Source organism: Mercenaria mercenaria, chromosome 1 (genome assembly GCF_021730395.1).
Source record: "Mercenaria mercenaria strain notata chromosome 1, MADL_Memer_1, whole genome shotgun sequence".
Lineage (NCBI taxonomy): Eukaryota > Metazoa > Mollusca > Bivalvia > Venerida > Veneridae > Mercenaria > Mercenaria mercenaria.
In genome coordinates this window covers 94859365-94877801 of record NC_069361.1, presented here as the reverse complement: position 1 = coordinate 94877801, position 18437 = coordinate 94859365, and the positions used below count along the sequence as shown (strand labels likewise).

Below are 18437 nucleotides of genomic sequence, written 5' to 3'. Positions count from 1 at the left end.
ACAGCTTGCAATCATAATACTTCAGATAAGCAAACATTTTGATTTGATGGTCATTTTCAAACAGCCAGACATACAAGGTGTATCAAGCTTCATTTAGTATTAAGTGCATTTAGTAATTAAATTAATCAAGGGGAAGTAAGCAGAAGAGACGTGTGTAATTTCAGTGTTGTTATTCATCACCTTGTAATTATCTGGTACCTAACCCCTGGTAATTGATACCCTCTTGCATTTTAGTACTTGCTGACATTTTAACCAGTATCCCATCCAAAAGATTTGACCTAGTGTATGAGTGACCTCATCATTATGTTTTAATATGATGAAATTTGGTTGCTTTAACTTCAAGTTAGGTAAGTTGTAAATAGACTTATTTCTTCATCAATATTGTATGATTGGCAATTATATTTTCGAACACCCATGACTGGTTCATTCCCTTACGCTTTTTTCATCGCCTTTGGGTTATTTAATACTCTTTGTTGTTTCTGATAATTGTATCAAGTGCACCTTTTTTCATGAAGAATTTCGTACCAGTTGCAATGCCCAATATTTGTTCTTTGCTGTTCTGTAAAATGACAGATAGCTGGCCATTTTACCCATCGTCTGTGGATGCAGTGAAATGTAAGAAGTCAATTTCAGGTATCTAACAAGACAATGCATTCTTGCCTACCTAGCGGGGAAAGTGTAAATTTGTCTGAGCATGCGCGGGGGATGGATATTCCTGTCTTTCCCTAGGGAAAAACATTGTCTAGAACAGGGCTCCGGAAATTTTGATAACTCAATCGGTCCGAAACGAAAATCCTGACATCGGCGTTACCCCACCCACCGCATTCCCAATATTACATGTTTTGTAAAACGCGGTAGGGTAAAGAAATAAGCATGTCATACATTAAAACTGAGTTACCAGTCACCGCGCGTTACCATACAATAAAGACAGTTATTCAGTGTTATGTGTGATCGTTAATTTGTTTAAATTTCGATGTTTTTCCGAGATAATACGAGGCATTGACACCATGTGCGTAACTAGTCTAAAAGCCAACGCACGTGACTTCGATACTGTATACACGGCAGATACTTTGTGATGTTTCCTCATTCTTTGACGGAATTCTATAAAATACAATGCGTCAAAGTGAGTTATACGACACATATTCTCTGCTAAACAGCCTCAGTATTTAAAGAATACTCTGCCGCAGACCGAATGTGTATGTTATTTGAACGCTGAGATCGAATTCCCCGCATGTATAGTACCAAAACGTCACGCGGGTTGGCCACGGATACTTCATTTCACTTACGTTGTACTTCAATAAGCAACTACATTTTATAAAGTTATATGTTCTCTTCTGATGTAAACAAAATTTCATTTTGAAACGTTTTTTAAAAGACCGATTTGATAAACAGTGCCACTCCGGTTTTCTTTATCATTCATGGTTGCCCGTCCATTTTTTTCTTTTTTGTGAAGTCGGGTTGCAAAGACGATTTTCTGCATTTTTTTCAACTGGAGCCCCAACAAATGAATCAAGTAATTATAAAAATTATTTTTATCGGTTTTCCGTGTGATGTCTCATTAAATCAAAGACCTATAATGTACAATTATAGCTCTTTGATTAAATGCAGCGACCATTTGTTTGTTACCGTGATCAAACATAGCCTTTTGAAATAAACCATCTGTTAGATTCTAAATAAAAGAAGTGGATCCCCGTCGAAATGATTTGGATCCAGTCAGAAACGTTAGGAAACCAGTCAAAAATGTTTAATACACCGCAGTCGGCTGTCTGCTACATTAAAGGATGTGCCGCGCGAGCACTGATTGCGTCACGCGCTAATTACGGACCGATTATCAAAGTGACAATCAGACCGATTGACACGTTTACTGATTATCTGAAGGTGCGACCAACACTTTCCTACTTGGCAGGTGATCGTGTATTGAGATATCAGACCGAAATTTATACTTTTCTCCATTTTTAAGGGACCGATTTTTTTCGTTTTTTCACTTCACGAATCGGTCTGAAAAGTCAAAAATCGGTCCAAAACCGACAAACCGGCAAATTTCCGAAGCCCTGGTCTAGAATAGCGTGCACAAAGGTGACGTCACATAGTTCTGGCACTGTTGTGACATTTTAAAATATATAAATAATATCAGGAAATACCAAAATCTGTTTGTCTCCACGATCTGTTTAGACTGTGATAGGCAAAAACAATTATCTGTTGTGTCTGCCTGTGTAAGACAGCTGTTTTCCCAACCCTCGGGACAGCTGGGATAAAAAAACCTCGCTAACGCTCTGTTTTCAATTCCACACAGATGAGTGTCTCTCTGGTATGGAAAACTCCGTCTTTAACAGGCAGGCATGTAAGATCCTTATATTATACTTCATGAATGGTGTCATACATGTAAAAAAATGCTTTTTTCAGACAATTATGCAATATAACCATAGATTGCTTTCAACCTCTGCATTCTTGTAGTCCTAGATCAAGACAGCAAATAATTTTTGATAGAAAATAATTTATTGATAAAAACAGTACAAAACAACAAACAAGAAGTGAAACAGATCATTCATACATTTCTACATTAAATATACACTGTTAAAAGGTTTTATACATTGACATCATGTAGATCTAATATATTTAGCGCCATACATATGTCTTGAAATAGTGTTTCCATATTTTATCTTCTTGTTTACACATTAAAAAAAAAGCGTAATCATAATAATATATAGCAGAATTATGTTTAATAACTCTCAACAATATGAACTAGTGAAGCACTTATTTTGAAGGCGAATAACCACATCCTATTGTTTCAGTATATTAAAAGATGGTTCTACTATATATAATTTATGGAATAAAATAAAGATAGTCTTATTTACACAAATCATGAACAAAATGGACGTTTGTTAACCCTTAGCCTACTGGCAGCAAGTGATTTTGCCTTTGTGACCAGTGCAGACCAAGATGTGCAGGCTGGTCATGGTCTGTACTGTTCGCTATTCAGTCAGTAAATTTTCAGTGAACACTCCTTTGAATAATAAGTGGTACTTGCCCAAATTGAATTATGGACCAGTCCATTTTAGAGATATAGCAGAGTAAGGGTTAAATACTGTACACTCATTTTATATTACATTTATTGCACATTTCCTGCCAATAGTAAGAAAGCTTTGATTAAAATGACAATTCCAATGAAATGACTAGAATAAAGGTGTTCTTAAAACTTGCCAAATGATTGTTTTTTGGTGCAAAATGGTAACTACTTTGAATCATGAATTTCTGTATTCAAAGTTTCATTTGATTTCTCAATTTGGTCCTGACTGTTGTACACAGAGGCTTTAGCAACAAGGACTTGCTTTTTGACTGGTTTAACTTTTTTAACTGGTTTAAGGGTGGAGCTTCTCTTCTGGTTGTCTTTATCAGCTGGTGTTGCTGGGAGTGGTCGAGAATTTTTGTTATACTGATTCTTCAGGTCTCCAGCATCCAGCCTTGATGGAGCAGAATGCCTTTGTTCTAGGTCATTTTTAAAGTGAACTTCATCAGTTTCTGTACTGAGATGAACTGGTTCTTCCTCATCGTCATTTTCATATGGATTTTTTCTTCGTCCTTTTCCAATCCTTTGGTACGTATTGTACGGACTAGATTCATCACTATTGTCAAAGCAACTGTTATCAACTCCAAATTGTCTTTGCATGTTTTTTGGGCACTTAATCTTATATTTGCTTGCTAATCTGGCAACATCTATTTCGCTGTATTCATTTGGCACAACACATACTTTCATACCGTCTTCAGCAAATTGCCTCTGTATTGGAGAGTTAATCGCAAACTGAAGTTCCTTAAGTTTCTGAACTTTGTATTTTACAACTGCACACACACCAACAGCAATCAGAACAACAACAGCAATTGTTGCAATGATGGCACCGATTATAACGTTTCTGTTATCTCCGTCTTGATCACTAGTGTGTTTTTCATTGCCACTTTGCTCCTCGGTATCTGAAGTTTTTCCAAGTGTTTGTGATGTTCTGCATTGATTTATAGACTCGTCTTCAATATGATTGATTTCTGCTGTAACGCAGATCTGGTAGAATTTACCTTGCATAAGGTTATATATTGTGTGAGTTATTTGGTCTCTGTGAATGTATTCTTCATGACCTGAGCCATGTTGTGTTGTCAGCTTGTATTCAAGTTTGAAACCTGTGATTCTAGACCTATCAGTAACACTCCAGGCTAAAGTTATTGAACTGCTTGTTTTACTTGCTATTGTGAGTTTTAATGAGTTTTTGTTGCCTGTGCTTTGAGTTGTTATTTTGGATGTAAGTCCTGTATCACTGGTAACTGTGGTTTGTGCATTTTCTTCGCATCTTTCTGGGAAAATGCTTGTGCAAGTTAGATCATTAATTGGAATCTTGTATAGAGGCTGATTAGCATACTGTTTTGGTTGCTTGCAGACAAAGTCATTAATTAAAAAGGTTGGCACTGTTCCATTCTTTTCAGTGATAAACTTATGTAGCCATTTTAGTCGACAGTCGCAAACAAGAGGATTACGTAGGAGGTGAATGTTGTCAAGTTTTGTGAAATTCTTGAATACGCAGTCACTGATTGTTGGGAGCTCGTTATCATTGAGCGATACGTCTTTAAGTGAATGTTCCAGTCCTTTAAATGTAGCTTGATTTAAATACTTGATACCATTGTCATTTAACTCTATTTTGCTAAGCCTTTTGTTTCCTTGGAAAGCGTAAGAAGGAATTTCACTGAGTTTTGTTTCACTCATTGCTAACTGTTGCAGTTCTTTAAACATGCTAAGAGTGTTCCAGAATTGTTGCGGGTTTAAGGTAGTTCCCTCCAGATACAAGTATACAAGACTTTCTTCAAGCCCCTTAAATGCACCTGTTGTCAGTTGTAATGCTTTAGGGTTTGTGACAGTGCCTGAGTTAAACTGGTATTCTAGTTTCAGCTCATAAAGCTTGTTCATATTCTGAAATGCTCCATCTTGAATTGATTCAATGTTATTCCAGCCCAAGTCAAGGCTGAACAAATTGTTTAGGCCTGTGAATAAGTCTCTTGAAATATGTGCCAAGTTCAAGTTGACAAGGAACAACTCTTCAAGGTTGGGCATGTTCTTAAAGACATTTGCAGGCATGCTTGTAAGCCCATCATTGTAGGAAAGTGTTAGATGTTTCAGATTTGTCCATCTTTTACTTGAAAGTGCCACCAGAGAGTCTGGTTGTAGTTTGTTTGAACCCATATCCAGATGTGTCAGCTGGTTTGATATGCCGAGAAAAGCATCGTTCTCTAAAGTCTCTATCTGGTTGAAAGATAAGTCAAGATCAAGTAAGTTTGTGAGTTTAACAAAAGAGTCAGTATAGATTGTGCCAATTTTAGTGAACCTAATGTACAATTTACTCAGACTTGGCAGGAAACTTAAGCTATCCACAGGAATTTGGGTGAACTCAACATATCCGAAGTCAAGGTGAAGAAGCTTAGGCAACTTTCCTTTGAAAGCTAGTCTGTCAATGTACTTCAAGGAGATAGACTCAAACTCCAGTGCTTCAAGCTCGGCAAAGGATCCAAAATAATTTATTTCTGGTAATCTGTCTTGTTTGAAATTTTTTACTTTCAGTCTGCGCAGTTTTGTTAGAATGGACATACTTGCAAAAGGAATTTCCATACCATTTAGTCCGTTTCCCTCAATCAGTAGCTCTTGTAAGTAGTTATTTAAACCCAGAAATGCTCCGTTATGTACTGATGATATCTTATTGTTGAGTAGATCAATGCGTTCCACTTTCAGATTCTTAAAGGCTTCATAAGGTAGTCTTGATATATAGTTATTGGTGCTGAATGTGATTTGGTAGTAAATGGTGACAACAGGTGTAAATTCTGGTATACTATAGAGATTTTTGTAGCGGCAGTTGATATGTGAACGGTTTGTTCTAACGTCTGTGTAGCAGTCACATATTCTTGTGTCAACGGCACATTCAGTCAACTTATTTTGAAGTGCTGGGTTGTCCATGCTTGAAAGAGGTTCACGATAGTGTACTCTTCGTTTCACACGATCCATATCTTTGAAAAGACTTGGAAATACTCTATTCAAATCACCGTTTCTGTTTTTGAATATTCTATTTTCTCCCTTGTCTGTATAATCATTCCAGGCTCGTCCTTTGAAATGTTCATCTTTATCAGCTAGAAGTTTATTACTGTTCACCCACTTGCCGATAGGTACATCATCTGGTCTCAGTTTTGTAGCACAGTAGACTTCCTGTATGTACATCACTATCACAAACAATAGTTTTATCCTTGCTGTCATTTTCATCCTTGAAAAATCCCTGGAAGAAAACATATTTATCTTCATAATAAATTGCTTCACTATTCAAAATCTATATCAATAAAATGTTTTTTAAAAGAAGCCAAATTGATTTTTATTTTGTTCAACACTTCAAATTTTGTTAACTAAATTCTTGCTGTAATTGTATCGACTGCATTTAATTTATTTTGTTTCTTCTTCTGTTAAAAAAAGACATTACAAAATCATGGATACACAAATGAAAATATTGTCAGTACCTTTTGTTTGTCCTATTGTTGGTTAGTCCTGTTGGTTCTTTCCAAAATTCTTCACTCTTTTTGCATGAAATCTTTAGTTCTCTATTTCTAAGTGAACATTTTCTAGGAATGTATTTACATTTAAATGCCGGATCATGACATTGTTTTGTTTGAAGTACGAAGGATAAGTTGGTTATAGGATGTTATACACTTGTGATCTATTGATAGTACAGGATTTACATGTTTCCGTTGATTAATATTCGTGATATATATCAATTGTTCTTAAAACAAAAATCCTAGGCCAGTCATACAATTATGTGGCTCTACTTTTATTGTTTATTTTTCTATATAATTAATAATATCATATGCCAGTTAGTCTGAGTTTTCTGATTTCATTTCCGAACACGTGATTTTTGGAAGTTGGAAGTCTGCGATAAAATATTGCAGCATTCTTTTTAAGAATATGCTGCAATCAAAGTCAAGGTCATTAATGGCACAGCTTTTGTTTTCACCATTTATTGTAATTTTCAGGGAATGTTTTTATTTCATTGGATTTAAATAGTAACGAAGGAAATCCCTCATTTGGACTATAAATAGAAAGTCAGACAATACGGATGCTTTTAAACAATATTTTCGGTTTTATGCAAACTGTTTTTGTTTTGATGATAATTATGCTCCTATACTTGCAGTTTTTGATATAGTTCTTGAAACTTTGTCTCTCTTCTCACTGCTCTGAGAGGTCAAGTTAACTGCCACAAATAAAAAAAAAAAGGATATTTACATGTATTTTTCCCTCCTCCCTACAACCCTTTGCCGATAAGATTTTTATATGCCTGAAGGGACATATTACATTATGATGTCGGTGCCCAGACACGTCCGTCTGTCTGTTAGTAATTTTGTGTCCGCTCTGTAACTTTTGAACCCCTTGAAGGATTTCAAAGAAACTTGACACAAATGTTCACCACATCGAGATAATGTGCAGAGCGCATGTTTTGGATGGCTAGCTTCAATGTCAAGGTAACACTTAGGGGTCAAAAGTCATACAACTTTGTTTCGTGTCAGCATCTGCAACTGCTTGAAGGATTTTAAAAAAACTTGGCACAAATGTTCACCACATCGAAATGACATGCAGAGCGCATGTTTCAGATGGATCACGTCAAGGTCAAGGTCACACTTAGGGGTCAAAGGTCATACTTTTGGGTGTATATTGCTCCGCATTGCGGTGTTCCTGTTTTGCTATCTGTTCTCACATGCAGTCCTTGCTGTTTATTTATTTTTTCTATTTGAGCCTTTTGTCAGTATGAGACGCAGTGTTTCTGCGGGCAATGAAAAATGGAAGTACTGCATTTAATAGAATATGAAATTATATTAAAGCTAACAAAAAATATTTGTTAGCCGCAATACCTAGTATGACATAAATTTATCATAAATATTTGATGATTTGTTGCTGCCCTTTGATATTATTGCATGATTACATTCCAGTCATAGTTTTTACTTTGTAGATGCTGACATGAAAAAAAGGCAGTTTACTGGTAACACATTAAAAGAAAATCCTTTTTTTTTTGATAGCCCACATCAACACCAGGGTTTTCCTTTTCTCACGGGAAGGATCGTGTGAACATAGATTAAAAAAATTAATTGTATTGTCATTGTTGAGATCTTGTGGTAGCACCAGGGACAGAGGATGACAGACAGCATGCCTGAATTTATTTTGTTGAAAAATATTGAAAAAGTCATTTTTAAACCATTGGTTGATAGGTCCCTTCTTCTGTCTGCAATTTGTTTACCTAAGACATGTCTCAAACTTTTTAAGTAACTACACGTAAATGTTCACCATCATAATGCTTTTGGATACAGACACAAACCAGGTTGCAGTGACTAAGGTTAAGACCACAATTTGAGGACAAATCAAATAGCTTTAGTTTGTGTCCATACCATATAACACAATGTTCAGAATTGGTAGAATAAAGTATTTTGTAGAAATGTTTGAAATTTGTTAGGCTCTTGTAATTTAATTGTTCCTAACAGAATATACAATATGTAAACAAATCTCTATGTAATATTCCATATCTCTTATACTTTTAAAAGATCAACTCTATATTTCTAGCCCCTTCTAGACTTATTATGGGAACATCTTAGGTTGCAAGCTGGCAGGCAGCAGGCAGCATCCACAAAAGTTATCTACTCTGACTTAAGATGTTCTTAACAACTCCAATGTGACTTGGAGAATCCAGCTGTTGATCAAACTTGACCAAGATATTATGCCTATCAAAATTGTGACCAAGTTCTGTGTACATTGGTTTACCTTTAATTACTCAGCATTATGAAAATTGACAGTGTCTGCTCTCTCTTACTTGAGCAGTTCATATCCAGTGTTAACCAAACTTAGTCACAATATTTATGGACATAATTCTGTAGGCCAAGTTTGAAAACCATCCTGATTCTCCCTGTTGCTGTTGAATTTTTGAGTAATGGCCCTTGAATTACTAAAAATTTGAAAATATAAAAGTCAAAAGTACTGGGATTGGCATATATTGTGACAGTTTGGCACTCTTGTCCAATTCAGCTGATATTTTCAATGAAGGTTATCAATTAAATGCCTTCTTCTGAAATTTAATTAAAATGTCCTACCACTCCATTGTTGAGAAATGCACTCACTGAGCCAGTGGCCCTCTGTTTTAATACGTAGTTTACACTTTCAGGTTAGATGTCTATCAGAGGGAAAAGAGTGCTTAAAATACTTGATAAATTGAATTGTACTAATCAACAACAAATACTTGAAAGTTGATGAAACAAGAATGGCTTTTTGACTCCCACTTATGTTGTATTGTACGTTCACACTTCTGTGGTCCATTTGAGGTATTTTAGGATTACCGGCTGTAAATTTCAACTGTGATTATTCTTTGTTGTTACATGACACAATAAGAATAAATAGAACATGAAAAGCTGATTCTCTGTGTATTAAGTTTGAATCACCATATATGGTTAATTGATATGATGACATGTTATGAAATCGACATATTGTTATTTTGTTCATGATTGGTAATTTTTTATGACGTTTCATCAACATGCAGTTTCATATTGTCTTCTTAATGACACTTAAGAATTTCAAACTTTCCCAAGTGTATATCTATATATATAAAGAATAAAAATGAACCCGGAACAGGAAATTGCAAAAATGACTAAACACCCTATATTATTATACTTTTACGTTATTAATATACCTGAGCATCTGGCTGGCTGTGACAAAGTTGGTTTGTACCCATTTTTGGATCAACATTTCTGATACAATATTAATCAGACTTGGACGTGGTGTATATTGAAATAAAGTCATGGTCAATTTTGATAATTGGACAATAAAGTATATTCATTCAATTAAGGCACTGTCCTTAAGACCATACGTCAACAAAAAAGAAAACACCCAGAAAAGTGTTTAGATATCAGGAGGGTATTGCTATATTTCTTAAGAAGGCATTGAAATTTAGTTACTGACAGATAATATGTTATGGAAATGCATGAGAATTAGTTGTTTTTACCCGAAGGTGGGCATATTAAAATTGCATTTTCCATCCGTCCGTCCTTGTATCTGGTAATTCTTGTCTGGGCTGTAACTCTTCCATCCATGAAGGGATTTTGAAATAACTTGGCATAAATGTTCACCATAATGAGACAACGTGTCATGTGCAAGACTCAGACCCCTAGCTCCAAGGTCAAGGTCACAGAGGTCAACGGTTAACATGGTCTGTTTTGTGTCTGGTCCATAACTCTGCCATCCATGAAGGGATTTCAAACAACTTGGCATACATGTTTCTCATAATGAGACAACGTGTCATGCGCAAGACACAGACCTCTAGCTCTAAGGTCAAGTTCACACTTTAAAGTCAAATGCTAACAGGGTATGTTTTGTGTCCGTTCCATAACTCTGTCATTTATAAAGAGATTGACATAAATGTTCCTCATAATAAGAAGATGTGTCATGAGCAAGACCCAGACTCTAGCTCCAAGGTCAAGGTCACACTTAGAGGTCAAAAGTTTTAAAACATGGTCTGTTTCTTGTACGGTCCATAACTCTGCCATTAATGAAGGGATTTTGAAATTCCTTGGCATAAATGTTCCCTATAATGAGATGAGGTGTCATATGCAAGACCCAGACTCTAGCTCCAAGGTCAAGGTCACACTTAGAAATCAAAGATGTTTCTTGTCTGGTCCATAACTCCCATTTATCAAGGAATTTGAAAAAAAAATTGACACAAATGTTAACAATATTGAGAAGATGACTGTCACGCTTGTGACCCAGGCCTCTTAGGTCAAGGTCACATAGTGATATGTGGTTTTTTGCGCATACAACTGTGGCATTCTTGGGCCTACTTCGGGGGGCATTTGTCACCAATAGTGACAGCTCTTGTTTTCATTCAAAGTTGAAAAGCATTTGTAACGGGTTACTGGAGGTAAACTGTCTTGAATATAAATCTTTATATTTGATGCTTGTTAAATACTGTAAGTGTACTTATATTAGCGCAGCTAAATTTTAGCGCAAACACCTTAAACTGAGTAGTTTCGACTAATTAGCACGTACTTGTATTAGCGCAGTATCAGCAGCGCTGAAATAGCCAACCTGAAAAATCAATTTCAGGTGAAATACGGAATGGCCCGAACGTGACCATTGTCTCAGTCAGTTTTGCCCGGGACTATATATACACGTTTTTTTCTTAAAAATATATAAATAATGTTTGCATTTGTATGAAAATCTCGTATTAATAATGTTATCAAATCGGCCAAGCACGCACACAAATAAATCTACATTCGTTTAGATCAGTGTTAATCTGTATACTGAAAATTTATACATGTATACAGTGCAGAATGTTGATAATTGTTTGTTTTCAAATTCATACTTGGTTTTCAAAGCAGTAAAATGTTATGGTGACACTCTGAATTAACGCGACTAGACAAACTGGCCATCTTATTTAACTCCGAAGGTGTTATATACGATGTTTACGAACAATGGCGAAGATTAAAAAATGCAAATTTGACAACTTAATTCACAGATTACATGACTTTTGCACTAATGTTCAAACATATTTTATTATTCTGTTCAAAACTTTCTTCAGAATATTAGTTAGGAATGCAGTTATTGTCATATTTACACTATAAATATGTATTTCTCTGTGTTCTGTTGCATTGTAATAACGATATTTTCGATGCGATAAATGTTACTTTTTTATTAGGAAAGCCTTTCATTACAGTCTAATATTAGCGCTAGACATGTATTAGCGCATGTCCGATCCCCCTAATAGCGCGAAAATTAGTACTCCACTAATATTAATACACTTACAGTACCTATTTCTCTGTGATGTAATGGTCAAGAGAGCTGGAAAGTTTTTATTGCCGAAGTTGCCCTGGTTTGATTGTCTGCATGACTTTTTTTCTTGATTTTGCATTTTTAAAATAGGTTAGAAACAAAACCTCTTGTTTTAATGTTCATAATTTGACCAAACTGCAGGTTTAAAGAAAGATAGTTTTTTAGCCAAAGTCTGGAGGTCAGTACCTTTGCTGCAAACAAGATTGAATAATTGCTGTACGATTACTAGGTCATACATGTTTACACGTTTTCAAACCAAAATTTCTCTACTTGCAAATAACCTTTCTATATTTTGATTATGTTTTGTTTTAGCTTAAGTTGACGTTTTTCTTATACATGACACATTAAAATATGGAACCCTGAGTTAAGGTTACAAAACACAATCTTTAATGTTTACAAACGTAATGTTTACAAAAACAAACTGTAATGCAAACAGTGTTACTTTTAATTGCATATCTAAGGTGTAGAAATATGCAGACATAAACATCTGTTAATCAAGGATGACAGAGGTGAATTTTTGACAGAAGTCTTGGCTGTTCAAGGGAAAAAGATTTAAAATGCACTTTAAAAAGTCCTGCCGGACTGTTGGTCGCATTCAAAAGTTTCAGTTACTGGTGTTTGAATTTTTATACGCCTGAAGGGACGTATTTTGTTATGGTCCCGGTGTCCGTCTGTCCGTCCGTCTTTACCTGGTAAGAATTTTTTTGTGGACTTAGAAATTTTTTTTTTTGAATTTCTTCTCTTTGTTGTTCCTGTCTTTTGGGCTTCAACAGTCAAGTTCTTTAAATTTTGCTCCCATCCTCTGATTTAACCCTATGGGCATATATATTGCCCCGCTTGGCGGCGCTCTTGTTAAGGACTGCTGTGAATGGACAGTCATTTTTAGCATAGAGTGGTGTTCTGTATAAAGTAATGAGTTATGTCACATGTTTTCTCCAAAAATTGCCATATTTTACTATATGTAGATTTCTTCATTTTCAATCTTCTCTGGTCCTTCTTATAACTATATAGAATGGGTATGACTATATTAATATTAAGATCTTGGTCCGGTTGAAATAGGAGTTCAATAATTACATGCTCTTGATTTATCCAAAAAAATGCTGTATTTCACTATGATTACATTCTAGCACCTTCATTTCCTAACCAGTTACAGTTTTTGGAAACTTTTTTTGTACAAATTATTTTGAAAGATACTTGCATATTTACTACAGTAAACCTCACTTATAAGGAACTCGGATATAAGGAACACTCGGTTATAAGGAACAGTTTTCAAGTCCCCGATCTAATTCCTACTTTATTCAATTTAAAATTCTTGGTTAAAGGGAACTCGGTTATAAGGAACACTCAGTTATAAGGAACAATTTTTCCAGTCCCAAAGTACGAAAATCAATGGAAAACCCCCCTCGGTTATAGCGAACAGACATAAGGAATGAAAATTATTGAAGTCCTGAAATAAACAGGAGAATAGCTGATAACGTCAGAGTAACGTCGGACCTTTCACGTGTTTTCATGTACATGCATAAACACAATTATTTCATTTCTATGATCTTTAGTTTGCTAATTCACGGATACGAAAAAAAAAATGTAATATTATCATTAACATTTACTAAGTAGTAGGAGCTACATATATGATGTATTTTAACAGTAAATGAAAATCAGTCACGGTCACGGTCACATTCACCAAACCTTGACCTTTAATATTGGTCACTATTAGTAGTGGTGATGGAAATATCCTAAGTAAATGTGCTAATACGCGTGATTAACAATGGCAAACAGTCCAGTTTACCAAATTTCTAATTATAAAAAACATAGCAGGTGCTAAAATGGACAATAGCAAAACTATAGGTATAATTTACACTTTAATGTTTGGCGCCTTTGCCCAGTGTGTGCAAAATAAAAATTGAACATTTATTCTGTATTAGTATTGATGCCTCTTCACATCACATGCAGTCGAGGAAGGTAAGGGGAGTAACGGTAAGGGGAGTAACTGCAACATTTCTTATAGTCATAATGTAGCGCTCTTTAAAAAAGAAGATAGAAATAACCGACAAAAATAAACACAATTACAGTCATTCTTACAGACATATTGGCTTAGTTATAGTTTAACACCATGTTTCAAGACTATTTCAGTCATACCCATGCAGGCAGTCTACCTTACCATCTCTCTAGGAAAGGACAGGTACTAGACTCGCCACTTTCTCTCATAAAGATTCAAGGTTGGCCCAGAGTGTGAACACGTAGCCCTCTTCAAACGTCAGTCAAAAAGTGTGCATTATACAAATTGTGTTCTTTATACATACCTCGGTTACAAGGAACTAGTTTGCTATACGGATATAAGGAACCTCGGTTATAAGGAACAATTTTTAGAGGTCCCAAGCTGTTCCTTATAAGCAAGGTTTACTGTAGTTAACAAGATAGGTTGTATATCATTATCGCTTCAGTTTTAAGATAGAATTCGAAGTTATGTAATTTATCAGTTATTGAGAACTAAAATTAATGAATTCTTTGATTCTGAGTTATGTAAAATACACAAAACTAGGGCTAGCATAAATTGTATGCTTCAGTTTTGTATTATCTGCAAGAAGAAAACAATTAAAATATTACACTAATTATTTGTTATTGTTATTGACTTAATATATTTTCAGATTTTGACATTTCCACGAGATGGAACAGAGGTTAGGAAAGTTCCCATGTATAGCAGTATGCAGGGTGGAACTCCATGCTTTAACATGCAACTTAAAAGTCTGTCCAGAAATAAGGTTTGTATAAGTTCATAAAACTTAGTACGGGGAAGGGCATGATAACCACTGAAGAGGTGATGAGTTCAATCCAGGAAACGAGGGGAATGAGTTATGTGATACCAGAAGACAGTATCTCATCAGTCATTCTCCACTTGTGATTCATGTTAGGGAGCTGTCCCCTGTTTGCAGGGAACAAATTAGTACTAGTTTGGAACTTGGAATCACTGTGTAACAGAACTTAAGTTCTGTAATAAAGGAAAGCATTTAAACCTGTCTAATTAAATATTCCACTTACATCAGATTGGAGAAATATTTGTCCAGCTTTGTAGGATCCTCAGCAGATATATGCTTTCTTTGGTCAGCCAGTCTTCACTTCAGCTCTGATTTTAAAATTTTAGTGCATTAAATTTGATTTTTGAGTTTAATAATAAAGAATATGGGATGTTAGTAACATGACTAATGTGACAAATGGAATTTCCATGAAGTGTCAATGTGCCATTGTATTTGTAATGGTCATTATTAATTCACATGCGTAGATTATCGCTATTTGTGTCTGTATCATCAGAATAATTTATGATATCTTTCTAGATCTGATGGTGTTTGTCTTATCTATGTGATTTTTAGCTGTTGTGATCACGCTGTGTCCATCATCTGACTTCCATCATCAACAGTTTGACTTGTTACACCCTAGATTTGGCCCAATCTTAATGAAACATAGTCTTCAGAATGTTACCCTCAATAAAATCTTGTTTTAGTTCATTACTAGGTCATCTTGGGTTAAAAACTAGGTCACAAGGTCAGTTAATAGGAAAACCTTGTTAACAGTGTAGAGGCCACATTTTCCTATTGATCTTCATAAAACATTGTCAGAATGTTTGCCTGGTCTAATACAAAAGTGCATTACCTAAGGTAAAAAAATAAGTCACTGGTTTTAATGCTTGTTAACACTCTAGAGGCCACATTTTCTTCTTGATCATCATAAAACTTTGTCAGGATTTTATTTCTCCTCGAAGTCTAATTCATTTTCAAAACTGGGTTACAAGAGAGATGAAAAACTAGGTCACTAGGTCAATTCATAGGAAAACCTTTGTTTAACACTCTAGAGGCCACATTTTCAAATTGATATCCTTAAAATCTTGTCAGAGTGTTTGTCTCTATAAAATCTAGTTCAGATTAAAAACTGAGTTAATTGAGGTCAAAAAGTAAGACACCAGGTCAAATCATAGAGAAACCTTATTAACGCTGTAAAGGCCGCATTTTCTACTTTATTGTTTTAAATCTTTGTCTGTATGTTTGTCCCAATGAAACATAGATCAAGGTCAAAACTGGGGTACCTGAGTTCTTAGACTAAGTCAGTAGGTCAGATGTTAGAAAAAACCTTGTTAACACTCTAGAGGTGACATTTTCATAAAAATTTGTCAGATTTGAGTTTGAGACTGGATTCAAATATACAAGAGATTCATATATTCAGTGGTTTCAAACTAGAATAGTACATAGAACTTTAGGTACAAACTCTTTGTTGTATAAAATGAATATGAGAAACGATAATTTATGTACATTTTGCAGAATGGAAGAAGAAACTTTATTACATTTATTTTGGAATTGTCATATTGTTCAAGAATTACTTAGCAGAATAAAAGATATATGTACACACGTTAATATAAATATGGAATATATGAAAAAAGAATGTTTTTTTGTAAACCCAGAAATGTTGAATATGATATTTTTAATCCCCCACCGTGGCGGAGGGATTATAGGAATGGTCTGCTTCCGTCCGGTCCATATCTCCTAAACCCCTTGAAGGAATTTTATCAATCTTGGGTCAAATGATCACCTCATCAAGATGATGTGCAGAACCCATAAGTCAGCCATGCCAGCGCAAGGTCAAGGTCACAACTTAGGGTCAAAGGTTTTGAGCCTTCCATTTTGTGTCCGCTCTATATCTCCTAAACTCCTTGAAGGATTTTCATGAAACTTGGGTCAAATGATCACCTCATCAAGATGATGTGCAGAACCCATGGGTCAGCCTTGTCGGCTCAAGGTCAAGGTCACATCTCAAGGTCAAAGGTTTGAGCCTTCCATTTTGTGTCCGCTCTATATCTCCTAAACCCCTTGAAGGAATTTTATCAAACTTGGGTCAAATGATCACCTCATCAAGACGATGTGCAGAACCCATGAGTCAGTCATGCCGGCTCAAGGTCAAGGTCACAACTTAGGGTCAAATGTTTGAGCCTTCCATTTTGTGTCCGCTCTATATCTCCTAAACTCCTTGAAGGATTTTCATCAAACTTGGGTCAAACGATCACCTCATCAAGGCGATGTGCAGAACCCATGAGTCAGCCATGTTGGCTCAAGGTCAAGGTCACAACTGAAGGTCAAAGGTTTGAGCCTTCCATTTTGTGTCCGCTCTATATCTCCTAAACCCCTTGAAGGATTTTCATGAAACTTGGGTCAAATGATCACCTCATCAAGACGTTGTGCAGAATTCATGAGTCAGCCATGTCAGTTCAAGGTCAAGGTCACAGCTAAAATCAAAGGTTTACCCTTTCACTATCCATAGCAGTGGCGGGGGATTTAGCTGTCTTTCAGACTGCCTTGTGTTTCTGGAGATAAAAAGATACATATATTTGTGCAAAAGAAAAGGAATTATACCAACTGTTACTGGAGTTAAGAAGGGCCTTTCATTAGCATGGGAAATTTATAAGAATTTGAACATTACAGATTTAGAAAAACAAAACTGGTCAATTGTAAGATTATTCATCAGATAAATGTTTGTAATTAGATATTATTACGTCTGTTACACTTCATAATACTGATCCTCAGTCTGTGCAAGCTCACTCAGCATCATTATATATCATACATGTATAACCACTTTTTCTTTTTCACCTTTTTGATATGGTTTTGTTAAATGGAATGTTCCTTGGGTACCCGTTTCTGACTTTTTATATCATACTTGATATACATATGTAATAGTATTGTAATATGAAAATATTGATGTTTAAGATAAGTACAATATTATAATATGTTGTGTGTAAGGTTAATTAGGGATGGTTCTCCGACACTAGTTATACCTATGACGGAAAATAAACGGTAAAAAAAAAAAAAAAAAAAAAGTTTTTGACTGAATTATATAGGTCAAAAATTAGGTTACTAGGTTAGATCATAGAAAGACAGTGTTTTCTACCTGGTCTTTATGAGACTTGGTCAGAATTTTTGTCTGTTTGAAATCTGGGATAAATTTATAAGGGGAACACGCAATAAAAGAAAAGATCACTAGATCAAATAACTGAAAAAGTTGGCAAATGATCTGCCCGGTTTGCATGAAACTTGGACAGAATTTTTGTCTTCATGAATGTTCTTTCGGTCCCTGTATACCAAGTTTGTTCAAATTATTCCAGTTTGTCAAAAACATGGCTATAAAAGGGGGTAGTCACTTTCCATATTTTTCTATATGCATATAGTGGAAACTTAAAAGATATTTCTGTCAGAAAACACTGCCCAAATTTAAAAACAGTTTCCACTGATATTTTCCATGTGGGACACTAACCAAAACTGTTCAAGTGAAACTTGGATGAGTGATCTTTGGCCATCATAGCCCTCTTGTTTCAAAGAAAGATTGAACTGTTTTGCAAAGATTGTCCAATATAGCATGCTTTGAAATCAGTCAAATCTGATCATGGGCAATAATTTGAAATTTGAGACTCCAACAAACCTTTTGATAGGTTATAAATCCTCATGAGATTAAAACAAGTCATTGAGGTCTATCAGCAAAAAAACCCAACAAATGTAGCAGAATTAATAAAATAAGGCATTTATTTCATAATATT

At 35.2% G+C, this 18437-nt stretch overlaps 1 protein-coding gene across 1 annotated transcript in view; it reads left to right on the top strand.

Annotated features, from left to right (window-relative positions):
- LOC123529687 (autophagy-related protein 2 homolog A-like) overlaps nt 1-18437 on the top strand; it is a 125168-nt gene that overhangs the window by 67177 nt on the left and 39554 nt on the right. Inside the window, exon 13 of the mRNA XM_045310136.2 lies at nt 14515-14628. Coding sequence (XP_045166071.2) covers nt 14515-14628 — 114 coding nt within the window. The remainder of the gene's footprint in view (nt 1-14514; nt 14629-18437) is intronic.